Raw genomic sequence first — 24,567 nt, forward strand, 5'->3', positions numbered from 1 at the left:
AAAATCACACCGTGGCATTTTAACTCGCCCCTTCTCCACCAACCCCCACCCCTCCGCCTCCACCCTCAAACCCCCATCTCCAAAGCAGTATGACTCCAGCAGCGATTAAGCTGTTGGCTCCTCTCTCTCTCTCTCTCTCTCTGTCTCTCTCTCTCTCTCTCTCTCTCTCTCTCTCTGAGGCACCACAGGCATTATGTTCTGGGAAGAATCTTCACGCACGTTCGCGACGTCCAAAGCGAAAATCAATGAGATGGAACAAATGTACCTCTGAAATGTTTGGCCACAGGTGTTTTACAATTACAATGACAAAAGTGCGTGCTGGACTTTTCTGTTCTTATGGGACAAAGGTGAGCAAAACATGTTAGGATTAATGGATACAAGTAAAACGTAAGTTTTAAGGCAAAGGATTGGAAAAAACCCAACAAAATCCCATCAGTTTTAAGTCACGAACTGCAGGAATCCATGTAGTGCACAAACCACCTATTCACTGTTTTTACAATTGAACAGCTAAACCCAATTTTAAACTCTGGGTATTAACTTTGGAGCAGTTCAGTCTGATGTGAAGCTTCCTGATGTATTGTGACCTCTGCAAATCATTCTCTCTCCACAGCCTGGTCATTTTGGCTCTATATAAAACCAATAGGCTGAAAAACAGCTCCTACCCCAATGCAATAAATCCACTCAACGCTGCTAAAGGATGAATGTGTCACCAACACCTTTTTATTCTTTTCTATTTTTGATGTGCTTTTGTTTTTTAATGTTCTGATGGGCGAATGATATTGGCAAGGGTTGCACTTTCTTAATTTCATTGTATCTTGTACAGTGACAATAAAGACATTCTGATTCTATTTGACCACCATCAGCCCTGCACCCTCCCTCTGCCTCAGCCCCTGTCAAGTGCCATCTCATTATCATGTTGTCGCAGCCTTGGCAAGCCCCCCCCCCGTCACCTCCTCATCCTCCTCTGGTCGGAGGAGCGCTCGCTAGCTGGCTGGATCGATGGGCGCCGAGAATGAAGGAAGCACACCGGAGGTGCAGACGGCTCAGACGTTTTCTCAGAGTGTACAGAGCAAAGCGACTCGTGCAGAGAACTTTCTGTCACACGCAGATTTTACAGTGTCACACAGCTGTCGCAAGCTGCCAGGGAAAGTCTTTGATTGGGTTCTGTAAAGCGCCGCTGCTGCCACGCGTGGAACTCGTGTGTTGGAAGACGAGATGCCACAAGCAGCGGAAACCAGAAACCGCGGTTGAAAGTTTTTTATTCTCTCATTGACAGAAGTATATAGTTTGATTAAAAGGAAAAATTCTCAAGGCCTAGTGAATGATTTTTGGTAGCATTTTATGGTGTGGCCATGCTGCCTCAACAGTTGCAGCGATGAAGCAACAACATTGTAATCAGTCAACTGAATAATCTGTCCTGCAGACAGTGTCTCACTCTTCAAACGTTTTTTTCTCTCCCACTCATCTGAGTAGACTTTCCTTCTTTTGTAGTGTCCTACTTGATTCTGGTATCTTTTCCCCCCCACCTGCTCTGTAGCCTAAAATCACAAATTTCTGAGCAGACCCAAATACTGTCATATTGCAAGTTGTTGGTGCAATAAGGCCACCAGTGTGCCTGTAAGTGTTTACACATAAGGTAAATTAACAAATTAGCAAATGGATAAAAAATACAACAGTTATTCATTCCGAGTGACTTCGCAGAACTACTAAAAAACTCTTTGATGTATTTTTCATTTCCCATTTATGCCAATGGAGACCAGTAAATGTTACAAACTGGGCTGTTAGCCACCACTTTAACTGTGAGTCGCTATATAACCAAAGCCACGCAAACAAACATTCAGTTTCTGCACGCCATTGGTGCAGTGGCTCACGCAACTCCGAGCAGAACTCACGCTGATTACCATAACGCTTTGATTTCACTGAGTAAGTGGGGCCCATTCCACCTCTTTTGCCACAGCTGCAATGTTGCCATCTCTTTGATTTATCCTATTTATTTAGCATTTCAAACGCTTTCCTGTCTTGCACAGCAGTCGGCTCGGGGGTGGGTTCCGCCGCAGCAACTCTACCTATGGCCATCCCTGCCCTGTGTGCAGCCGCCTTCCACTGTGGGCTGAGGAACGGCCCGCTGATGCCTGAATGTGCTCACACAGAAGCCTGCAGGCGGGGACGTGGTGGGGAGGCAGCCGGGACTGATGTTCAAAGACTTTGAAGGGACGTAGCTTTTGTACACACACACACACACACACACATACATTTGTGACTCTTTGCATGTACACAAGTGCGCCCACACACGGGCTGCGTGCGTGCCAGGTGATATAGAAGCAGTGGTGTAGCTCTCCCCAAGGGAGGAAGAGAAGGGAGACGGAAATCAAAGGGCCCTGCGAGGGAGAAGCCGAGCTGCTCTTAACCCACTAACTATGAATTATGCATGCTGATCGATTGCACGCAGGCAAACAGCGAAAAGTTCCCAACCTGCCAGAAAAGATGGATTCTACTTCACTAAATGAGGCAGAGTGGGAAGGAATGGGCAGGGTAGGTGTGCGGTAGGTGAGGGAGGGGGAGTGTTAAAGACTTTGCCTCTGGATATTTTAGTTTTTTTTTACACTTTGTTTTTTTCAAGAATGTAATCCAGCCTGAATGGATGATTTGGCCTGTTGGTGGCGGCTATTTGGATATATTTCCTACATCTCTAATCTTATGTAATCTGCCGCTCAACTTGTTGAAGGTTTGTTCCTTCAAAAACACTCAATACAGATACAAACGCAGATGGGTTAAATAGGCCAGTAAGAAATTAAAAAAAAAATCATACATTTTCTAATTATGACAGAAACATTTATGTTTTATTTATATCCTATGCATTTTGTCAATACTGTGTGTTTATTTTTCAGGTCTTCATCTCGTTATGCCTTTACTTTTTGATTTTTCTTTTATTATTTCAACCACTATAATCCTCCATCATCTCGCTTCTTTGGAAAGGCAATAAATAAAAATGTTCAACCCCTCAGCCAATTAAAGGATCGTACCACCAGAGTCCTGCTTTTATATTTTTCTCCGCTGGTTCTTGCTACTAGAATTCTACCACTACACCTGTCAGAAGAATAGAATAAGAGCATAAAAATGAAACTGTCTGGCTTTCTATATGGTCTATGTGGTTTGGGGTGCAGCTTGGCAACAACGGGCGATAGGGGGTCTCGCAGCTGAGTCTCTCGTCTTGCCCCAGGACAGACAGCAACTACAGTATATACAGTGTTTTGGAGCATATCATCTACTGCCTACCAAATCCTCCCCACTCCCAATTTGTTGTGCTTGGTCAGCCACAGTGCTGTGTACTGTAAGTACGCAATGCACGCACCCTCTTGCATGCATACAGAGAGAGAGAAAGACAAATAAAATCCAACAATCTGGTTACTCCTTGCTGTGAAAGTTGAAATAATGAGCAGTTTTTAAAATAAACTCACATCTTAACATTTCAACTAGATGCTGTCTAAGCCAGGCCTTGTCTGTGGCAGCACTCTGTCCCAAATGATCTGGGGGCTCGCTAAGAGACACGCTGAACCCATCAACAGGCAGCGAGCAAAGGAACAACAGTGAAAGGTGCTGCCCCAGAAGTGAGAGCAGGGAACAAGCTGCTAGCAGTGAAAGTGTGAGAGAGAGAGAGACAGAGTGACACAGTGGGGGGATAAATACCAAGCGGACGACCAAGACAAAACTGGGACAGAGCGAGTGTCACATGTTGAAGGGGAATAGTATTCTGATCTCCTGGCTTAGCGGAATGTTGGGATAGTAACCTGTGAGGCCAGTCACACTATGGGATATAGGTGAGGATCGGAGCAAATAAGAAATCAGCCCAAACATCAATCAACTTTTATTTGTAAAAGTTGATTAATGGAGGATCAGTTATTCTGTGTAAAAACCGGAATATGTATGGTATGGTATGGTGTGGTATGGTGTGGTACAGTTTTAAACTTTGACTTTACTTTATTTTTCCGAAAAGGGGAATTTAGTGTCACCGGCTTTACAGCTGCATGGAGGAAAGACATCACATACATTGCAGAAGACAGGGAGTAAAGAACAAAAATATATGGTATGTCACGTTACGGTACGGTACGGTACGACGACTGACCTAGAAAACCTCCTCCTGGGCTCCTGTTGCTCTCAGACTGCCGTCAATAAACCTCATCAGTGTTTGCCTGCCTGTCGTTCATGTGTGCCTGTACACCAACAGCACTCCGGGGACTAGATTATTGAGGTCAAGAACTCCCTCATCCAGAGGAGTCCGTACACAGTGCCTGTTATCTACCAAGTGAAGCGGGATCTGTGATAAATCTGCTGAGAAAACACCGCCAAAGGTTAGCGTCTGCCCACCCAGGACTGTAACGATGACAAATTCTGATTGGGCTCCTGGGGACGAGAACACAGACGATAAGCCCTGGATGATGTTTATGGTTTGAGCCAAATTTCCTTCGTCTGGCAGACTGATGATGGCATCAACTGTCCAGATGGCGAGATTCAGACAATAATGCTGGAGATGAAGCTTGTGCAAAGGCCCTGGGCTCAGTGGCCCTGGAAAATATTTTTGCAGACAGTACGGCATCTGCTAAGTCCCTCAAAACTTAAGACAACTGCAGGAGAGCGTGCTGTAATAAAAGAAGATGTTTTTACCTTGGCAAAACTTCAGGACAATTAAAATCATAAATCAAAGGCACTGACTGACCCAGAGGCAACCTCGAAAAGACTCGTTCTGAACTTTAGCTATAGCTTTAACTTGAAATGACTTATACAGGCCCAGTGCAGGCTCACACAACTGCATAATGCTTAGTGTCTTTAAGTACTGACTTGTTTGCAATTGGACATCTTTCTTTGCTGTGAATGTTTTAACTTTCATCCAAGTTCCTTCTTCAGTTCTTCAGTTCAAGGCTTCAAAGCTGAAACACTCAATAAGCCTTTTGGATGAACGGTGAAACACCGCCAAGTAACCAAGAGACAAAATTTAGTCATATTTTCGGCACTATGGAGGTTTAATAAATTCACTTTGAAAATGATTAAAAAAGTTCTGTGGTCATTGCAAGGATGTCACTGGTGGAAACTCTCCAAAAATACAATAACACCAATGCAATACCAATATGCCTTCATCAAGGATATAATCTGTGAGACTGAGAGGCACATTAAAACACAATTCCTTATCAAAATGTGGCTCCTTATCAGGACTTTCATGTCTGTCGGATCGATGATTAATGAATTCTGACGGAGACAAGAGCCTTTGGAGGACCAGGCCCCAAGAAAGGTAATTAATAATTTCTCATTAGTTGTGCAACGCTTCGTTCCACTGGCAGTGTCACTCGGAGATATAGATAATGAGAATGCAAATTTTCATATAATGCTCTGTTGATGTTCACATGCAGCCAGTTGTTGTTGATGGGACACAGGAGAAAGGGGGGTGGGTTGGGTGGAGAGGGGTGGTTGGGGGTGGAGGTGGTGGTCGTGGACCACCAGAGAATAATGGAGCCTTTGATTTGATTTATATTATTGCCAAAAATACACGGATAAATAATGAGACTAATTGCAACGTCCTGATGCCTTCGCTGTTTCTCCTGGGCTAAGATTAATGTGATGTACTTGCACTTGCACCAAAGACTCCAGACCATATGCTTCTGATCTTTCATAGAGAGCCTAAGGATAAACATGTTTACGTTGTGACGTTAGAAGCCACATAAAAATATCCTATTTCACAACCAAAACCCCAATTGGGATTATCTGCTACTCATGACAGAAATAAATTCCCTTGGAATAAAATTGTTTACTGTATTTAATAGCCTAGTTTTTATTTCTTCCACATCAAACATCACACTGGACAGTAAGCTTGATGCCGCTGATCGTATTTTCCTTTTCTGCTTCTATCTTTCTTCCTTTTCCATGGCGGTTTAACCCTCGAAGACACCCGATCGGGCGGACGATATGGAAAAATCTGAGCGGCATCTGTTGACACGGATCCATACACTCATTATCACACCTCGGTAATGGGGCTCCGGGGAAATTGATTCAGGGCCACTAAGCAACTGTTTCACATGGGATGGCAAGTGAGGAAGTGCAGACGCGGCACGGCGTCTGAAAAACAGTTTGCTCAGGCTAAACTCAACAAAGCGGAGAATCGCGGCTGTTGATAGATTTAAAACATGCAATACAGTGGGAGACAGAAGAGCTGAGTGGACTGACTATTTAGTTTTGATCTTTTTCTTTTTTTTACCCAGCAGGGTCATTGGACAAATTAGACTCTGGACATTGTGAGAAAGGTCAGAGAATGTTGAGGCTAAAATTAGCCTATCTTCAAGACAGAGCCATTTAGTTCCATGAAATATTTTCCAACTTGTCAACCGCTTCTGCTGACTCATGCTGCTAAAGTATGTCGTAACTTCAGTGGGAATGCAAGGATGTGGATCAGAGTTCAGACTCATGGCTCCACACTCGCTCATCAGTCATTCCAGAGACCTAATGTGGTGTTATTACCTATCTGCTCCCTGGCAGGAATTCTTTCTCACTTGACTAAGTGCCAAAGGGAAGTGCAAGGCCAGGCGCACAACCTGAGGACACTCAAAGTGAAATGGTGCAGGACATTAAGAGTAAATCATCGAAACCGCTGCTTCATTTTGCACTTGACTGTACTTCTCCAAATTCTTAAAAATCATCTAGTTTATGTGTGTTTGGATGAGGAAGTTGTATCTCACATAGTGCCTTGAGAAATACTGTATCTAACTTGAGAGGGTTACAGGGGTTCAATGTTACATCACCAGCACACATCAGCGTACACACACACCGCAAAAATGACAAGAAAACGGAGGCAAAAGACATATTTTTGGAATTTGGAAAGACTTGATTGGGAAACCAGAAAATGATATTTGTGTTCTTGTTGTAATGCACTCATTGCAGGATATATAATAATTCTTACTTTTGAACCATCATTTTAGCAAAACATAACTAATATGAATGTTCAGAATCTTTTTAATAGAGACGGAAAGTAAACGTAAACGAAGCAAAACGGTTGCTTTTTTAAAGTGTGCTTAAAGAGTACCAATTTCAGAGCTAATCTATTTTTCCTTAAATAATTTGGTGTTTTATCACTTGAATGCCAATAAATCATAATAGTAATAGGGTTTCCGTTGCAGCAACACTCTTTTTGAAGGCCAATATATATGCAATATAGGCATTCCTCTCGCACACAAAAATTACCACGCAAAGATGATGACAAGAAGCATAGTGGGGTAATAATTATGATAATTAGTATGAGGTTCGGTGCAATTAGGAGCATAATTGATTTCAGGGACTCCTATCTGAGAGGCTAATCAGTGCACACACTGACCTTTGCTTCCTCTGGCATTAAAAACACTTGAAAGTGGGAGATAAGCTTTTGTTTACCCCACCCTCCTTAAATCTCTCCTGCCTCTCTCCGCTCAAGGTGACCTTAAATTAAACATGAGTGGAGCTTCTGCTCGCAGAATCCTTCTCTCGTCACATCACGACGCCGAACACTTCCAGCTTTTTTGAATCTCATTTTGATTCATCACCTCGGTTTCATAACTAGATTAATCTTGCTACAGTGCAATGTTCACTGGGTAAATCCCTGGTCCTGATATATGTGTGGATGTCAAGGAAAAGCTGATTAAAGTACGTACTTGTGTGAGTGGACTTGTGAAGTGACTCAAACAAACAAAAAACAAGGACATCAAACGAGAACCGTTTGTTTAACTCAAGGTCATTTTAACTGTTGGTATGCTCTTGAACTAAATGTTTTGCTTTGAAATAGATGTGTGGCTCTTAGGGATGTTAACAAATGTTTAATTAATTGATTATCGATTAATCGTCGATTAAGAACTTAATCGATTAAATTAAATTAGTCGCAAATAACTGAACATTTTCTCCACGGGTAGTTAATATCATCATAAGTGGTGTAGTGGCAGGAAAGAGGAATTCACCTGTAGATACTGTAACTTTTTAAGTTTTTAAGTTGAAATGTGACCCATTAGAAGTCAACTTAAAGTCAGAGGATTGAGTCAGAGTGTTTTCACTGTTAAATGTAAAAATGGCTCACATTGGACCCTCAACATTATTTAAGGGTTAAATAATGTGTTCATTACACATTTTTCATTGTGAAATTTAGATTCTCAGGAGAAATCGCCACTATCAATTAATCATGAATCAATCGATAAGGTCAATCAACTAATGATTAATGAGTTATTCGATAATTTGAATCCCTAGTGGCGCAATTAAATACAAAATTTGAGAGCATGGCAGCTTCCAGCACTTGTCGATCGCGAGAAGACGTGAGAGGGCAAAGGTGAGATAAACCAATGAAAGGGAAAGGACTGGAAGGTCAATTTTCTGCATATTTAGCCCTCTGTTTACAGCCTCTAGCTAAAGCAAATGTTTTTTCTGGATCTTCAACGACTTTGTAGGGACACAGAAATGCTGAGGATGCAAAGTGTTTTGCCAGAGAATCGAACACCTGGCTGGAGGTGTCGTCACCTACCTGGAGAAGAACTTTGTGTGCCGTGACCACATTTACTAAAAAGTAAAACAAGCAAAAGTTTTCTAATTTCTAGGCAGCTCATTGACAGGCTAGAGACATATTATTTTATATGATAAATCTTTGGTAAAGGGACGTTTGCATCATGTGGGACTTTGATACAAGGTCCCACTAGTGGGGCTCCAGACTCAGACTTTTCATATATTTAAACCTTCACTTCACTGCTTTCGTCCCCCACCACAGGCCTTTAATTATTAGAAATGACCTTATTTGCATATTCTCTTCCAGATTATAAATGACACGCACTCCCTGATCATTTAGGTTAATGAGAGCACTTTCCGTTTAATGTTAGTGGGCATCATTAAAATCCTGTGGGGGTGAGCTGCCAGAACGAGCCCGGTGAGTTATAAAGCTCGGCCAAACGCCCTGCTTGACCCTCGGAAAAAAAAAAAAAAAAAAAAGCACCTTTACCTCATGCCTTTGGTGGAGCGATTGTGCAGGTTTTGCAGCAGCTGCGGGAGGCCCAGCATGGCCTCGAACATCACGGCCAGGGAGCCCAGCGTCTCCACGAACAGGGCCGAATCCAGCAGCAGGAAGGTGACGACGGCACACAGCACGGTGAAGCCGAAGCAGAAGAGGAGGTAGTCCTCGAAGGCGCTCCACTTCCAGAAGGAGCGCAAGTCCAGGTCTGCGGAAGTTGGGAGACGCAGAGAAGGTAAAAATTTAGGGCTGCACTTGAACTTTTTAATGAACACCTGTCCTCAGCGCGGCTCTCAGCGCTGAAGCACCAAACTGAATCAGCATGACAGTTACGGGACAGGAAATAGATTGGGAAGGGCCTCGGAGGGGATTTAAAAGGGAAGAAAGCGGAAGGACGGTCAAATAAAGGGAAATGGATTAGGCGAGTGGGGCTTTTCGAGATTGTGTGCTTGTGTGGTGCCGGAATGTAAGAAAAGATGCTCATGTCAACGTGGAGACGGAAACAGAGGAGTGATGGTGACGGGGTGGGGGGGGGGAGACAGAGGAGGAATAAGAGCGTTTCATTACAGGATGCATAGAAATTCTGCAGAGACAGCAGCCTTAAATCAATACCCTGCACGGCGCTAAGTGAACGGAACAAAGATAAATGCTACGCTCGGCAGCTCTTACATTTCTATTACTCTGGAATAACCTTTTCCAAAGGTTGGGCCGTATGTTTAGAAAGTTTATTACCTTTTGTATTAACCTTTTTTCACTGGCATCACTATTCATCACGTGCGCTGTGTTTTACATTCCCATGATAAATACCAGCCGCCGCTGCCACAGCTGCCGCCCAGAGATGTTGTTTACTCTACTCGGCTTGACGGAGGGAGGTGGCGGGATGCGCCGCCAGTGTTTTAAATCGAAACCGATCCGGCGTTTTTAATCATCGGGGCTTAGGCGGCGCTTCAGGGCGGCCAGGGGGAGCCTGGGAGGGGGGGGGGGGGGCGGGGATTGCTGGAGGAGCCATTAGGCCAATTACATCTGCATTCTCATCGGCGTCGGCCGACTCCTCGCGCACATGATGCTCGATGATCGACCGTCTCTCATTGCTTATGTATGGCCGTGGCAGGAAGAGCGGCAGACATCCACTAAAGAGGACTGATGACGGAACAGTCGGCGTGAGCACTCGGCCATGATGCTGCGCACAGCTGGCTTTCATATGTGCTGCTGTTGCCTTTTGCATTTTGTCTCCCCGACAGTGTGCCAGTGTGACATGTAACTGGAATCTGAGAAGAATTGTTTTTAGGGTTTTTGAATTGACACTGTGCTATTTCAGTACACCGGTGTAGAAGCAGAGCCCTTTCCCTCACCATTTTTATCCTATATCCCATTTTTGAAGTCCTGACTGGAGGAATTGGAATAATAAAAGGCGACACCGATAATCTGCCTGCTACAAATTCAGACAACTGGGTTGAGAGTGAAAACCCGAGAGATCGGGAATGGAAAACTAAATGAAACAAATGCAAAATAGTCTGTTGATAAGATTAGTGTGATCCCCGTGAGGCAGTTGAGATAGGCTCCTGTAGACCCTCCGCAACCCCGAGTGCACGTGGAAATGGATGGATGGATAGTTTTACATTTTATTTTCAATCAAAGTAAAGTCTACGAGCTCTTTAGTTTCAGCTTGTGGCCTTCACCAGTGTCTTTTGACTCAGCCAGCAGTTGAGCTCATGCGAGTGTGGCTCTCTTCCTCACCGTTAAAGCTTTCAGATATTCTTGCTAGATAGCGTCTGTGACGACTTGACAGAAGCAGCTGTGCATTTCTCTCCTTTCCGAGAAGCACGTGATCAAGAGCAGCTGTGTCACAATCGTTTGCGCTCGTGTGAATGAACTCCTTGGCTAAGAGGCTACAGGGGAAGTTCTGGGTAAAACATCCTCAGTTTCGAGTTCAACCGGACTGCTGTGTCCTCTGGATGCCGGAACAGAAATTAAAATTAGAAAACCTGGTGTTTGAAACCCAAACTGAACCCCTAAATCTGATCCTTGCTCAGTGATAATGGGAGTGCTTCTTTGCGTGAATAGATGCTCTGGTATTTTTTCTTCAAATCTTAAAAAACAAAAACGCTTGCATGCACTAACAAACTATTTGGGATGCGCGCAGACACAGAGTCACAGACTGGGACGACTCCTTTTCCCCCTCAGTGGCTGCATCTGCTATTGCGTCCTGGGACAAACAGATTGAGACATCTCGCAGCGAGCGCAGCCGGGCGTCTTTGTGGCAAATGGCGAGGGTGATTAATGGCTTTATCAACAAGAGAGAGGGAGAGAGAGTGAGAGAGAGCGGAAGAAAAAAAATACACCCATCTCATCGCCCACAGCTGACAAGAGGCACACGAGGTGGGAAGAGAAAGCGTTATATACACACAAACACGCATAATTCACAGCTTCCGCACACACACACACTTGGCAAGTATTAAGTCTGGGGTTGTGACTTATGTCTGTTCCAACAAACTACGACAACGGCAGTGGCCACAGAGTCAGGATTAGAGTGGCTGGCGTGCTGAACCTTCACTCCAACACGCCATCGCACCTGCCGACACTCCACAGGCACCGACTGACTGACTGACTGACTGACTGGGCGGAGTTTCGGGTCGAGCCCGAAACCTTCCATTCATCAGCGGCTTCCCTTTGAGTTCCCGTTAAACGAGGCCATGATAGAGCAGCGCAAACACGCTGACAGCAGCAACAACCGACTGACTATTGAGTGATATTTCCAGCCCTCCCGTCAAATTTCCGGCGCACAAAGCCTCACCCCGATCCCCTCTTATTTTCATCTCCTCGCTTCCGCTCCTCTTTTCTCACAGCGACCGAAAACAATCTATTGTCCTATTGCCAGGCAGGTCCAATCTACCCTCAAACACAAAGCTCCGCGCGGTCCCCCCCCATCCTCTCCCCGATCCCATTTTCCTTCCTACTTATGTTTACCTGCATAATCAAATTGGCTTGGAGGGTATAATGATGAGGGAAAGCCATGAATCATTCATTGAGTCATCTCTTTCACTTGTTTGCGTTTCCTGTCCTGCATCATCCACAAGTCTCCTTCCTCTGACCAGCTCCTCCACCTTCCTCCAACTACCTTTAATTGTCTCATTGAGTTGCATTTACACACAACTTCACATAAAATTGCGTCCTGCGCTGCGCTGGCATCCACTTGCAGCGTATCCACTACCCTGTCAACAGAAAAGGTGGCCCGGCCTTTCTTCCAGTCAGGTAGCTCCTGTCTGATGTTGCTCAAGGCAAAGGCTGCAAATCAAAGAGCCCGGAGGTTTGGACCGCCAGGAGGAGGCAACTCACCATCACTCTCTTCACATCCAAGCCTTTTGTTTTTGGGGAAAAAAAGAAGCTTTCCAACAACAAACGATTCAATTACAGAAACAGGTGATGAGGCAGCAAACAGGATGCCGATAAATGGCCATGGGGCAGCGGACCAGCGGTACATGTGAGGTTGCTCAGGCAGGGTAAGTCCATCAGTTTCTTGTAAGTGCGCGTTTGATGTCGGGAGTGGAGTGTTGAGCTGTCCTGCACTTCGGATTGTGTCCTATGACAGGACCACTAAGACAGACAAGAGAAACCAAAACAGATTTGCACTCAGACGACTCAGAGTTACCAGATCGCCTGATGCGCACGTCTACCGACTGTGGTGGGGAGCTAGAGCACCTGGAGAGGACTGATGCAAAGACAGGAGGAACATGCAAGCTCTACAAAGAAAGGCTCCGGGTGGGAATCCACCCGACAGCCCACTTGCTGTGAGGCGGCCGCGGCAGAAACAGCAGGAATGGATTACGCGGATAAATAGTGAAGAGACCTCCCACCCTCCAATCCAGTAAAGAGGGACATGCGATAGGGCTGCACTGGTGAACTAATGTGTAGACTGAGGTGGAGACAGGAAAGCAGTACCTGCGATAGAACACAACACCAAAATAAACAGGAAGAAACCTGGAAACAGGCTTTTTTTTCTGCCAGTCAACTCTCTAAAAAGAAATTATATGGTCAGCTTTTCTGCAAAACAGGTCTGTGCAACCCTGGCGAGTTGCACAGAGAGAACAGAAGTTGAATAGGACAAGTTGACTTTGAGCGGAGCCAGCAGTCCAACAGATACACATGAAGGGTAAACCCACCGTGTGCTTCCCATTGGGACGAGTGAAGAAAGCACAGTGCATTCTGAAAGGGAGAAACAAGAATGGACACTGACAGCAGAGAGCTGGGAGAGAAGTTTGCTGACTCAGAGCTGTCAGGTCTGTGAGAAGAGGGACTCTGGGCTTTTTGTGTTGCATCTCGCCAGGTGCCAAATGCTTTGCTTTTAAGCCTCCGCTTGGTGCCCGGATCGTGCACGTCTCGCCTGGTGATCGGCTGAAAATGACCCTTTGGATTATGATAATGGCGGTAAAACCTTTTAGTTTCTGTGGACTCGGGATACGAAGAATAAAAGGTCGATCACCGACTTCATGTGGAGAGCGGGCAGACTGACCCTGCTTTTCAGCCCATCAACACTTCAGTGGTGGGAAAGCTCTCCGCAACCTCCAAGAAAAAGCTTTAATTGGGACTCTCCAAGGGGAGTGCAAGTCACCGAAGCGATCTGAACTCACTTGTTCTCTCTCCTCTGACGGACGGACTGAGTTTAAGGCCAGCGGAAAGTGCAAAGGGTTCGGCACTAAGAGTTTCTCCTCTGTCTGTCAGCCGTCTCGATAATACCAGAGACAGTAACTTCCACTGGTGACAGTGGTGGGGTAATAGAACACACGAAACCACACACAAGCACAAATTGCCTTACCGGTGGAATGTGTCACTCTCTCAGGACCAGAGGAACTTCCATTTCACGAGTGACTTCTCTGGTGAAATGCTTGAAGAGTTTATTAACACAAAAAGCCAAGGTGCCTTTCCTGAGAAACTTTACAAGGATCTGTAGTAATGAAGACGGCGAAGAGACCAATCCGATGCCTGTATCGGGTCAGACACCATAGTTCAAGTTAGTGAAAGCGGCCAAAGTAACGCGAGTCAGGCTGCAAGGTGAGCTCAGCACAACAGTTTGTTGGCTACACCAATGTTTTCCCAGTGTAGGGATATTTTACGCACCAATTACAGGAGGAAAAACAGTACTAAACAGTGTGCGCAAGGCCAGCATCTCCCTCTCAACCTCCCGCAACCTGCAATCAGATACCCTGCAGGAAAAATAGCTATTTTTTGGTATTAGTGGGATTCCAAGCAGTAGATAGATACGGCAATCAACTTCAACGTCCTGCGCGGGCGGCTCAGTCGTTCTATTAATGGATCGTGTTTGTAACAGGCCCCAATATTGGCATTGCATCCCATTGGCCTTCTTTGTAATCAATGCAGTACAAACATTCTTTTCACACAAACACACACCCTTGTGTGTTTGTGTGTGTGTGTGTTTCAGTAGAGAGAGAAATTCGTAATGTCCAGTGCAATTAATGCATCTCTTTTAATTCCCAGCAGCTTCTGTGTTTGTTTGCCTCGGGGGACCAGCGCTGTGTTATTCTGAACGCCACGTCGTCAAACTTAGCTTTTAATTTGTTTCAGTTGTATAATCCTGTCGGCTTATGTGTTTAATACAGTTTTTTCACCCCCTTTTTATTGGTCGCTTCACTGCCCATTCGGTCGACGGCACGTCCTCTATTTTTATCTTCTATGTGCAATAAATTAACTAAACAAATGAAGTTGTGAAAGAGAGCCGTTGTTTCTTTTGGTCCCTGACGGCGCTCTCGCGGCCCTGTTTGGTCACATCTGACACAATGGAGAGGAGGGGTGGAAAAAAGCAAGTCTGTATGCTCCAATGCCTTTCTATTCACGGAGACAACTGGCACTTTCATTTGCATAATATTTGTGTATTACCAAAGTTATCCATGCGGAAACATCTAAATAATACCATCCCCCGCTTGACAAGCTTCTTGAATGACTAATAGGAGCAGTGTCTGCCTTTGAAAAGACATTTCCTGGTGAGGACAACAAAGACGGAGCTGCGGGAGCGGCGAGGTTGAAAAGCAAAATGAGTGTGCTGTTAGGGCAATTATTGGGAGGATGTAAATTAATGACGTGATCTTGATAGAAAAGGCAGAAAAATACTCTTTTTTTTTTTTTTACTCTTAATATGGTTTCCCAACATAAACTAGATTTATTGATTCTGACATTTACATAATGTAATATGCATCTCCCTTGTCGAGTCATAAAATAAACCCTTTGCATCTAAGTTGGCTCTAACACTGGATTATTATAATGGGATTTGACACAGCTTCCGCAGTCCAGCAGGCATCGCTGGTCTTAACATCCTTCCCTGCATTTGTACGGCAGTCAAACTGAACCCTGGATTCATTTTCAGACAGCGTCCATGTGTTTTCTTGACTCTTTTGTTATCAGTAAAGCGCAGCGTTCATTTATTTGGTGTTACGCAACACGTCGCAAAACTGTCACACATTATTAGTACTCTGCTAGCTTAGGACAAAAAAAACAAAACAAAACAAACCTCTGTGTTATTATGCAATGACTTCGAAAATAATTAGCTGCTGAAGGTCATAAAGTGAGGGCTGTGCACCTGGTTCATTAGCTGAGGCAGGAGGGAAATTAATTACTCCACTGTAGCATTCTGAACGCATTATATGCACTTTATTAACGTTGCCTCCAATGACCCCGGTTGCACAAGGAGGTATTCATAGCGTGAAGCTCTTGTTTACTGCACGGTTTCTCAGCAAAAGCAGATTTTAAAAAAACAATGAGGCAAGACAAAATGGTAAAAAAAAAACACTAATTAATACAATCCGCTGGGAGACGGAAACGTTTCCTCAGACCCTAACCTTGACGCTGCGGCACAGGGGGAGAAAAAAAACGCAGCATTGACCTTGCAAGTGAACCGCAACAGCGTTTCCACGACTGAAGGCACCCCGACTGGGTGCAGGAGTGCTTGTGTTTGTATCCTCCTGCCCTTCTGACCTGGACAGGACCCATCTAATGAGCCCCACTCGCTTAAACAACCCACAACGACTGTTGCGTGACTGCTTGACCTCAGTTATGCGCTAATGGATCAACAATAACAGCGTTGAACAATGCTCCGAACAGCTAAAGATTCCTCACTGCCAAGAACTGGGTAACCTTCATATTTTACACATGCGGGCCCGGGACAGACATCTGATCTCAGATGTGGATGATGGTCTATGTGTGCACGCACACGCAAGATGGAAACGGTTCTTATCGGGATAACTTATATATCCAGACACAGGCAGAATTTTAATGCCAGGTGTAAACATGGTGTTCTTTGACTCTGTGTGTGTGTGTGTGTGTGTGTGTGTGTGTGTGTGTGTGTGTGTGTGTGTGTGTGTGTGTGTTGCAGCTGATGGGTAAGATAAATAATCATTTGCCATCTTCCCATAGCATCGCAGACCAGCTACTCAGTGGACACGCCAAGGTTGTTGGTGTCCCGCGAACTGATCTGAGTATTTTAGGAACGGACATCCATCTAGTGTGTAGTATTTTCACGTTCAGCCATCTCCAGTTTGGTCTAAAACTACAGAAGAGGATTAGGGCCACAAGAAGAGAAAAAGATTAAAGATCGAATTTATTTTTCCCAAGTTTTGTATTCGAGAATAAAGTTGAAATTTCGAGAATAAAGTTGACGTAAAAAATAACATTTTGTGAATAATATCGATATTTTTGCAATTAATGTCAACGTGAAGTAAGTCAAAATGTTGAAAGGCTCTGCGCTCAAGTCTAGTGGAGTACTTCCGTTTTTGCCAGTTTCCTGGTCACTGTGGGTGAACCTTGTGGGATGCACCTGTTTTCGGCAGTTTACATTTAACTGTGGGTAACTGGGTTAATCCACCATCCATACAGCCTACTCGCCAATTTCCACTTTATTAGCGTCTACTTTATTGTGTGGTGAGAAGAAAATAGCCAGACTGGCTGGTTACAACTGAGGTCCGCATGATGTTTCCATCACTGTTCCCGTTATTGTTTCGATCCACAATCGACTTCCACCACGATTATCCAAAACTTGTACGTCAGTTATGTGCGACTAAAGTAAAATTACACTGTTATGTTTTTGGTTGTTACTTTGCAAATTCAAGTGCCTAAAAAAGAATAAATTCTAAAGTTTAAAAATATTTCTGCGGCTGATGAGCACCTGCTGTTTGAAGGGAAAGATGCAAACCATAATTATCTGTGCACTTTAGAATTCACTTCCCCTACCACCTCATCTCCAAAATGGCATCAGTCTGGGCTCATCAAAATGCACCACAGTGAGTCTCTTTGCATACGCACTCCAGGTTTTCTCTGATCAGGGACAAAAGGCCAAAAAGATCTTCACTCACTGCGCAGTCATCCCTTTCTTGTCCCACCTTTTAAAACCCTGGTCAGTGGAGCTTATTCGCCCATTGTCCATGTCCAGTCACCTCAGAATTCATAAGTTCGACTGAGGAGTAAAAAAAGAGAGGGGACTTCATCACCATGCCCTTTACCTGTCCAGACAGAATGGGGATGAGCGACTGCATCTCGCCTCACATGCCAGATAAATCTCTAAAATGCCTGACAATTTTTTTTCTGGGTTAGACATGCACAGAGGGCTTTGGCCTTAAGAAGCCAGAACATTTCTCTCTCTGAAGTTCATCGTTTGTTCGAGCTCGGCTGCCGACAGCAAAGTGACAGTTTGACATTCATCCTCAGAAGAAAAAAAAAGCAGCGTGTGCACGCGTTTCTCAGAAAGGTTATCAAAAGGCGGAGATGTTTTCATGTTTTGGCCAACGTCTTGAATTGTCAAACATCAAAACCGACTTTCAAGCTTGACGTGTTTTCCACAACCCTCATTACACAGGACCAAGTTCCAGGTCAGCGATTCGATTGGACGAGAGTCATCCAGTTAGCTCGGACAGAGCTCAGTGGGGATTTCTTTTGAAGAGATGTACAACTCGAGTTCACAACTCTTCATTGTTGTGAGACAAACTGTCAGTGACCATTAAGATAAACTGACTGCAACAGACAAAGTCCCGTCGATTCCCGTCAGTCGCTGTGCTGTTGGTTAAATTACAGTATCTGAAGAGAAAATACAATCAAATCATAATCTGTTGTAATTGCTTTTACTGTTAGTCATAAAACAGACCGTATGTTTTAATATCTACTCCCTGGCATCAATCACAGCCACTGATATTCAGCGCAAACAAAAATCTCCAGCATGTGATCTTCCTCAAAATTAATCAAACACACAGGAAATATTTTTGTCCAAAATGTCAACACTGTAAAACCCACAGGCGGATTCCTTTTGATGCAAATTAAATAGTTCTAGTGGCACGAGCAACAGAAAAAAAACAGAGGTGAGTCTCGTCTCCTCCAGCTTGAAATAATCACTGCAGTGAAACTGCAGGGCGCCAAAGAGTTGTCACATCATCTGTGCGTGTCTTTTTTCCCCTTTGGTTAACTACCTCCTGCTAAGCAGAGCTAACAGCTCATATCAGGCTCAGGGTATGACGACATGTTCTGTGACAGATTATTACAGCAACATACTGACACTAATCTGACAGTGAGCAGAGAAGTCCGCTGTTGGGGGATTTAATTTTGACAAAAATGAAAAAAAAAAAAAAAAAAAAAAAAAAAATCTTTCTACGTGTGATCACTGACATATCATTGTTTCTGCTCCCCTTGGCAGCTGAGATCAAAGTGTTTGGCTGACAGTTTTACTGGCATTTTATTTACAGCAATACCTGCTTAACAATAGTGGGCTTTTTTTTAAACAATCCAGTCCAGAGATTTCCGGGGAATGCAGCAGAGTCTTGGCTGAATTCCCAGGAGTTCTGACTTGCACTGTTTAAAAAAAAAACAAAAAAACAAAAAAAACATGTGGACATCGGGGAAGACCCGGAGGATTCCCAGCGGCCCAGCAGGCTGATTGGCCGACGCAGGGCAACTGCAGCTCAGCACCGCAAACTGTCAGACCCCCTGCCGGCTTTGAACCAGACAGTACAAGCGTTCTCATCACATGGCTGCACACACATCCACAGTCTGTAGTCGGTGCCTGGGGAGCGCGTGGCCAGCCAGTATGGAGGAATAATTGACAGCGCAAGAGAAAGAAAGAACAGGAAATGCGAGGGGAGGAACAGCTAAGTGAGCAGGAGACAAGCTCAGCAGGGAAGTGTTGCTGGATGTTATAAAATTAGAGGTTTCTGGCACAGTAGGGGGAGATCTCAAGATATCGTCCGACCAAACCACTAAGCTGTGCTTTAACAGTTTACTTTTTCAAGTAATTTAAAGCAATCCTACCATATCCTAACATAATCATATGAACAATGGCCCTGACCTTCTTTTTAACACCCAGTCAGGGAACAGTCTCTGAAGGTGTTTCATTTAAACTCATTTTAAAGAAACAATTCATTTAGTATTAATACAATGGCAATCAAATGTCCAACATCACTATATTAAAATAGAGAAAACAGCAAAACAAAGCAGAACTGTATTAACTATCGCAGGGAGTCCAAAAATATTTGAAATGATCAGTGACTTACCTTTACATGTTGTCAGTTTGTTTTACAATAAATCTATTGGCTGTCCGGGCTGATTAACACAGATGTAAGGATAATGTACCAAGAGAACCTGGTTGAAGAGGCGACGCCGTGACCTTGCTGGAGTGGATGGTAGTGGGGAGGTGAAGCATCACTACAGCGCAGCACCCGGGCGATCAAATTAACTCCGCCCGCCTGTTCTGGACTCATTCTGTCTGCTTAATACTCTCTCTGGCGGCCACACAGGCACCAGGTTTTGAGTGTAAATACGGCCTGTGATTGACGTGCGGTTCAGAAAAAAAAAAAATGCTCTGACGTTCCTTGCCTGTCTGTTTTCTCCTTGTTCGAAACACAAACCGATACAAAGGTGAGCCGGCTGCATATGAAGGTAATCACACCTGATATTCATCAGCTGTTAACCGGATGCAGGAGTCAAGAGGTGCAGATAAGAAAGACAAGAGCAAACAAGACTCAAAAACTGTTTCCTCCAAACTGCAAGGTCACTGGTTATTGTCAGTCCTGGGCTTTCTTCCTGCAGAGATAAGCAGGTGTGAATAAAAGATAAAGTGTCAGGGAAACAAACAGGGCGGGTGTTGGGGAGCGTGGGGGGGTGGCTAGCTGCGAGGGCTATTATTAGATACAGAATTACATGAAAAATACTTTCTAGATTAAAGAATGTGACCTTCATGGCCGTGGCAACAGCTTGTTATGTGGAACGTCTTTACCAATAGGGAGGTTTTAATATTATTTTAAATTATCTGGAACGTTGCTAGCTATGCTCGGCCGCTTTAACCCCAATGGCCAAGGTCCTTCTGGGCCGCCACAGACCTGGTGCCACTATGGTACCACTTCGCATGGCTGAGGGCCATGCAAAGCAGTGCATACCAGCACTGAACTTGTATGCACCAATGTGCTGGTGTAGAAAGCTAAAGAGGTATTATGACTGCTTGTCCTGACATATGACTGGTTAATATGGCAACAGCCATGCGTGTGTGTGTGTGTGTCTGAGTGCACAGACGCACACAAAGGCCGCATAAAGATATGGAAACTTTGACCTCTTCTACCACAGGATACAATTACTTCATCAACAGGGTCTGAGTTGACAGTAATAGGCACATCAGTGCCTCATTAAAAGTCATTATGCTGGTAAAATACCCTCTGTCCTTTCAAACAATAAAAGCGCTCCTTGCCTGGGTTCCCTTGACCTTGTGAGGAGAACTCGCCTGTAGTCCCTAGGGGACACTCACCTCGGCAGTGAAGAGGGATACATGAAAGAGGGCAAGTGGAGAAGCTATCTGGGTCTAACAAACGCGATAACACTATGGATATAAGCAATAAAAAAAACCCCAGGTACTTCCACATTAAATGTGTTCAATGTAAAAAATTAAAAGTTTCAAAATAAAGGAAGTATTGCATGGAATGTCTGTGTTGAAGTGACGCAATTCAATCAAAATCATCCTCTGCTCTTGTATCCTGATCACTCTTCAAACTTGTAAGTTCTTCTATTCTCGCTCCCTATTTGTCGTTTGACGACAACAACTGTGAATTCATTGATCACAAACTGCTGTTTCAAGTTACACAAACTGCAAAGGTGCGTGTGAGAGAGCTAGAAAGAGGCAGAGAGTTTGTGTTTGGGTTTGAGGGAAGTCCCACAGGCACTGATGTTCCAAGGAAGTTCAGCGCGACGTACTGGAGATGATTCAGAGAAGTCTGCACAACTCATTGCCACAGTGCCCGGGGGCGGAGGCTAACCCCTCCAATTAGGACAGCCAGAGCGGCGCCACATCCGCCGCTCTGCACACACAGCAGCCACTTCCTGTTCCTCTACAAAACGGATCGTCATGAATATTTTGTGGAGGTTGCAGAGTTGACAAACTTTTCATGGAGGGGTGACGTAAAACATAATGCCGCTGACAAAGTGACTCAGCATCGCCATGATGCACTGAGATGGGTAATGGTGATGGGCAGGTTCAAGCGTACAGCTGAATACAGCACTGTATATCTCTAGATGGTCTAACATTGGAGTGGTACTGTTACCTGTATCGCCTTGGTCATATCATTCGGCACTTCAACCTGGACTTTCATTGTTACGCTGATGACACTCAGATCTACCTCAGCACCAAATCCACTCACAACCGTCCGCTCACCCACATTTAAAACTGCATCTCTGCAGTCAAATCCTGGTTAACCCACAACTTTCTCAAACTCAAATTAGACACTGAACTCCTCCTCATTGGCACCAGATCCACCCTGAATAAATATAGATCCATCTCTCTGACCATCACCGCCATAATCATCCATCCTTCCCTTGCATGCAACCTTGGCATCATCCTGGACCCTACCCTTCCTGCTCCTCATGTTGACTCCGTCATCAAAACCTCCTATTTCACCTCCGTAACATTGCCAAAATCAAACACTGCTTCTTCTCCCAGCAACTGTATCTCTCATCCAGACATTCATCTCCTCCCGCCTGACGACTGCAACTCCCTCCTCACTTTCACCTCTGCTCGCTCCCTCCATAGACTTTAGATGGTTCAGAACTCACTTGCCCGCCTGCCCACCCACACCCGGTTCAGCACAGCACATCAATCCTGTCCTTCACACTGTCTGGCTCCCTGTCAAACAACGCATCATCTTCAAAGTACTCCTCCTTACCTACAAAGCCTGACACAGCCTGGTGTACCTGTACCTATCTGACCTCGTCATTCCCCACTGCCCTTCCTAAGCCCTCCGATCCTCCTCCACTGTCGCCCTCACGCTACCACAATCGAAGCTCAAGAGCTAGAGGGACTGAGCTTTCTCACGCACAGCACTCTGTCTCTGGAACTCCCTTTCCCCAACCTGTCCGTAACTGACCCACTCTATCCATTTTCAAATCCCGTCTCAAAACTTACCTGGTGGCCCAAGTCTTTGACCTTCCTTACCCCTAACTCCGCGAAACTCCTATCTGTACTGTTGTCTGTATGTTGTGGTACTGTTGTTGCTTGTTCTTGTCTGTATTCTGTACCCTATGTGTTGTTATATTCTGTAAAGAGACTTCGGGTTATTGAAAAGCACTAATCAAAAAAAAAAAATGAATTATTATCATTAATGCAGACCTGCACGAAACTATAGACAAACTATTTTTTTCCCAGTAAAATGGACTTTAAAACTAAAGTTGTATTAACTGAAGAAGCAACCCAGACAGACTGAGGACCACTAGGGACACAACAAGAGTTCAAGTATATAGCGAGCGTAATGGAATAGATGGAATCCCGATACCAAAAACAATGTTCCCTTTTTTCTTTTTTTTTCATTTATGCAAACTCAGCAAGAACACTTGTTTCCCACTTTGTCTCCTTGTGATGTGATTCACTTTCGTCCTTCGACGGCCTTGCAGAAAAACAGCAAACCCAACCAATGCTTTTGTTTCTCGCTGGGTGTGAGCACAAAACTGATGATGAGGCGGGAAAAGAAAGCAGAAAATCCTATTGTAAAAATGTGACAAAGCGAGAAGCCGAAAAAAGCAATAAAGCCAGATAAAGGCACAATGGAAAAAGATAACTGCTGTAATGGGACCATAGCATCAAAGAGGACGACTGGTACCAGTTCAATAATCCTGCCTGTCACTATATGAATGTTCTTATGCCGCAGGCAGACAAAAAGAAAAGAAAAACACAGCTGCTGCCCTGTCAAGGCAAGGCTCTGAGAAATGATTTAATATAAATCTTGGTGAAAGACGGAAATAGCTAAGCCACAGTGCAGCCAATGTGAGGAACAGGTGAGACGAGCAGGGACTCGGCCCAGATGCACCACAAAAGATGCTCCGCTGTTGGACACGATGGAGAAGCCTCGACACTAATACTGCTGAGGCATGTGAATCTTCACAGGGCAACCCGTCACATTAACATGCTTAGCACTGGGACGTCAGACATGAAACAGTTGCACGCATGCTATGAGAAGCGCAAATCCGCAGTGAAAATATGACGAAACGACCTTGAGCCGGGTTTCGCCGCGTTCCCATCAATCCTGTTAAGCGGTGGCTGCTAATCCTGATTGAAGGAGCATTAAAACTAGGGCAATAGCCACATAATTATTACAAGAGTATGGTATATAAAGAAGTTGGACTCATTATTAAGCTTAAACACAACTTGGCTGACAACCAGCGGGCCGAGTCACTGAGGTCTGAGACTTCTAAGAGACGGAGAAATTCCATTTATGCTCGAACATTTTAAAGAAAGCCAAGAAATGTGAATGGAAGGATTCCTTCAGGAGACGTGCAGCTGGCTGTATGTAACGGGCGCAACATATATGTGATAGTGTCTCAGCAAAGTCTAAGAAGGAATTTTAAATCAAAGGCCTTTTATGTCATGAACAACATTCATGTTGACATCTTGTTACCTCTCATTATGTCAAACTGCTGCAATGGCTCATGCTGAATAATTGGTAGTGGGGCTAACACAGACTGAGAGCTCAGCTGGATAACTTCCCATTTTGGCCGCACTGTGGAGGTTATTTTTTTTTAAAGAACGTCAACCAAAGCCTTCACTTTCAAATTGTCTGCTCAGATTACTTTGTGAGGCTCGTCGCCGCCTGAGCCAGGACATGTGGCGACGAGCACCTCTGCCACTGTCTCTGTGTAGATGGCTACTCGTCATTTTCTCTCATACACAGTGATTGAGGATCAGAGGCTGCTTCCAAATATTGGGCTGCTGCCATCTCAATTTGACTGCCACGGCAAAGACGTTCAAGGATAATGGAACTGCAAAGCTATAAATATGAGGTTCATTTGAAACTATTGTGGATGAATTTAGCGATTTGTGGTGGAAGAAATGTGGTGGCAGAAGGTAATTTCAGTTGAGTGATGGGGGCGGGGGGGCGAATCACTCACTTTGGCCGGGCCATGTTCTGTTTGTGTAATTCATCGAGCAAAAAGCTGCTTTGTGCCATTTAATTAAAACGCAATTAAATCAGCGTGAAGGATGAAACGGTTTTCTGACATTTTCGATCAATGTCACAATTAACTGAAAGAGAAAAATACAGATAAATAGTTTT

General features: G+C 44.5%; 1 protein-coding gene across 7 annotated transcripts in view; it reads right to left on the reverse strand.

Moving 5' to 3' along the window:
- The window catches only part of LOC142883894 (solute carrier family 66 member 2), a 42,995-nt gene that overhangs the window by 8,465 nt on the left and 9,963 nt on the right, over window positions 1–24,567 (reverse strand). For 6 of the 7 annotated variants that reach the window (XM_076019210.1, XM_076019209.1, XM_076019208.1 and 3 more), the window contains one exon: window positions 8,990–9,206. In XM_076019210.1, the coding sequence (XP_075875325.1) occupies window positions 8,990–9,206 (217 nt within the window). Of the gene's footprint in view, window positions 1–5,821; window positions 5,977–8,989; window positions 9,207–24,567 lie in introns of those variants that run through there. The other variant, XM_076019213.1, reaches the window with a different exon arrangement.

The sequence above is a fragment of the Nelusetta ayraudi genome, unplaced genomic scaffold (genome assembly GCF_046127955.1).
Source record: "Nelusetta ayraudi isolate G7.1 ecotype Tasmania unplaced genomic scaffold, CSIRO-AGI_Nayr_v1 ptg000009l, whole genome shotgun sequence".
NCBI lineage: Eukaryota > Metazoa > Chordata > Actinopteri > Tetraodontiformes > Monacanthidae > Nelusetta > Nelusetta ayraudi.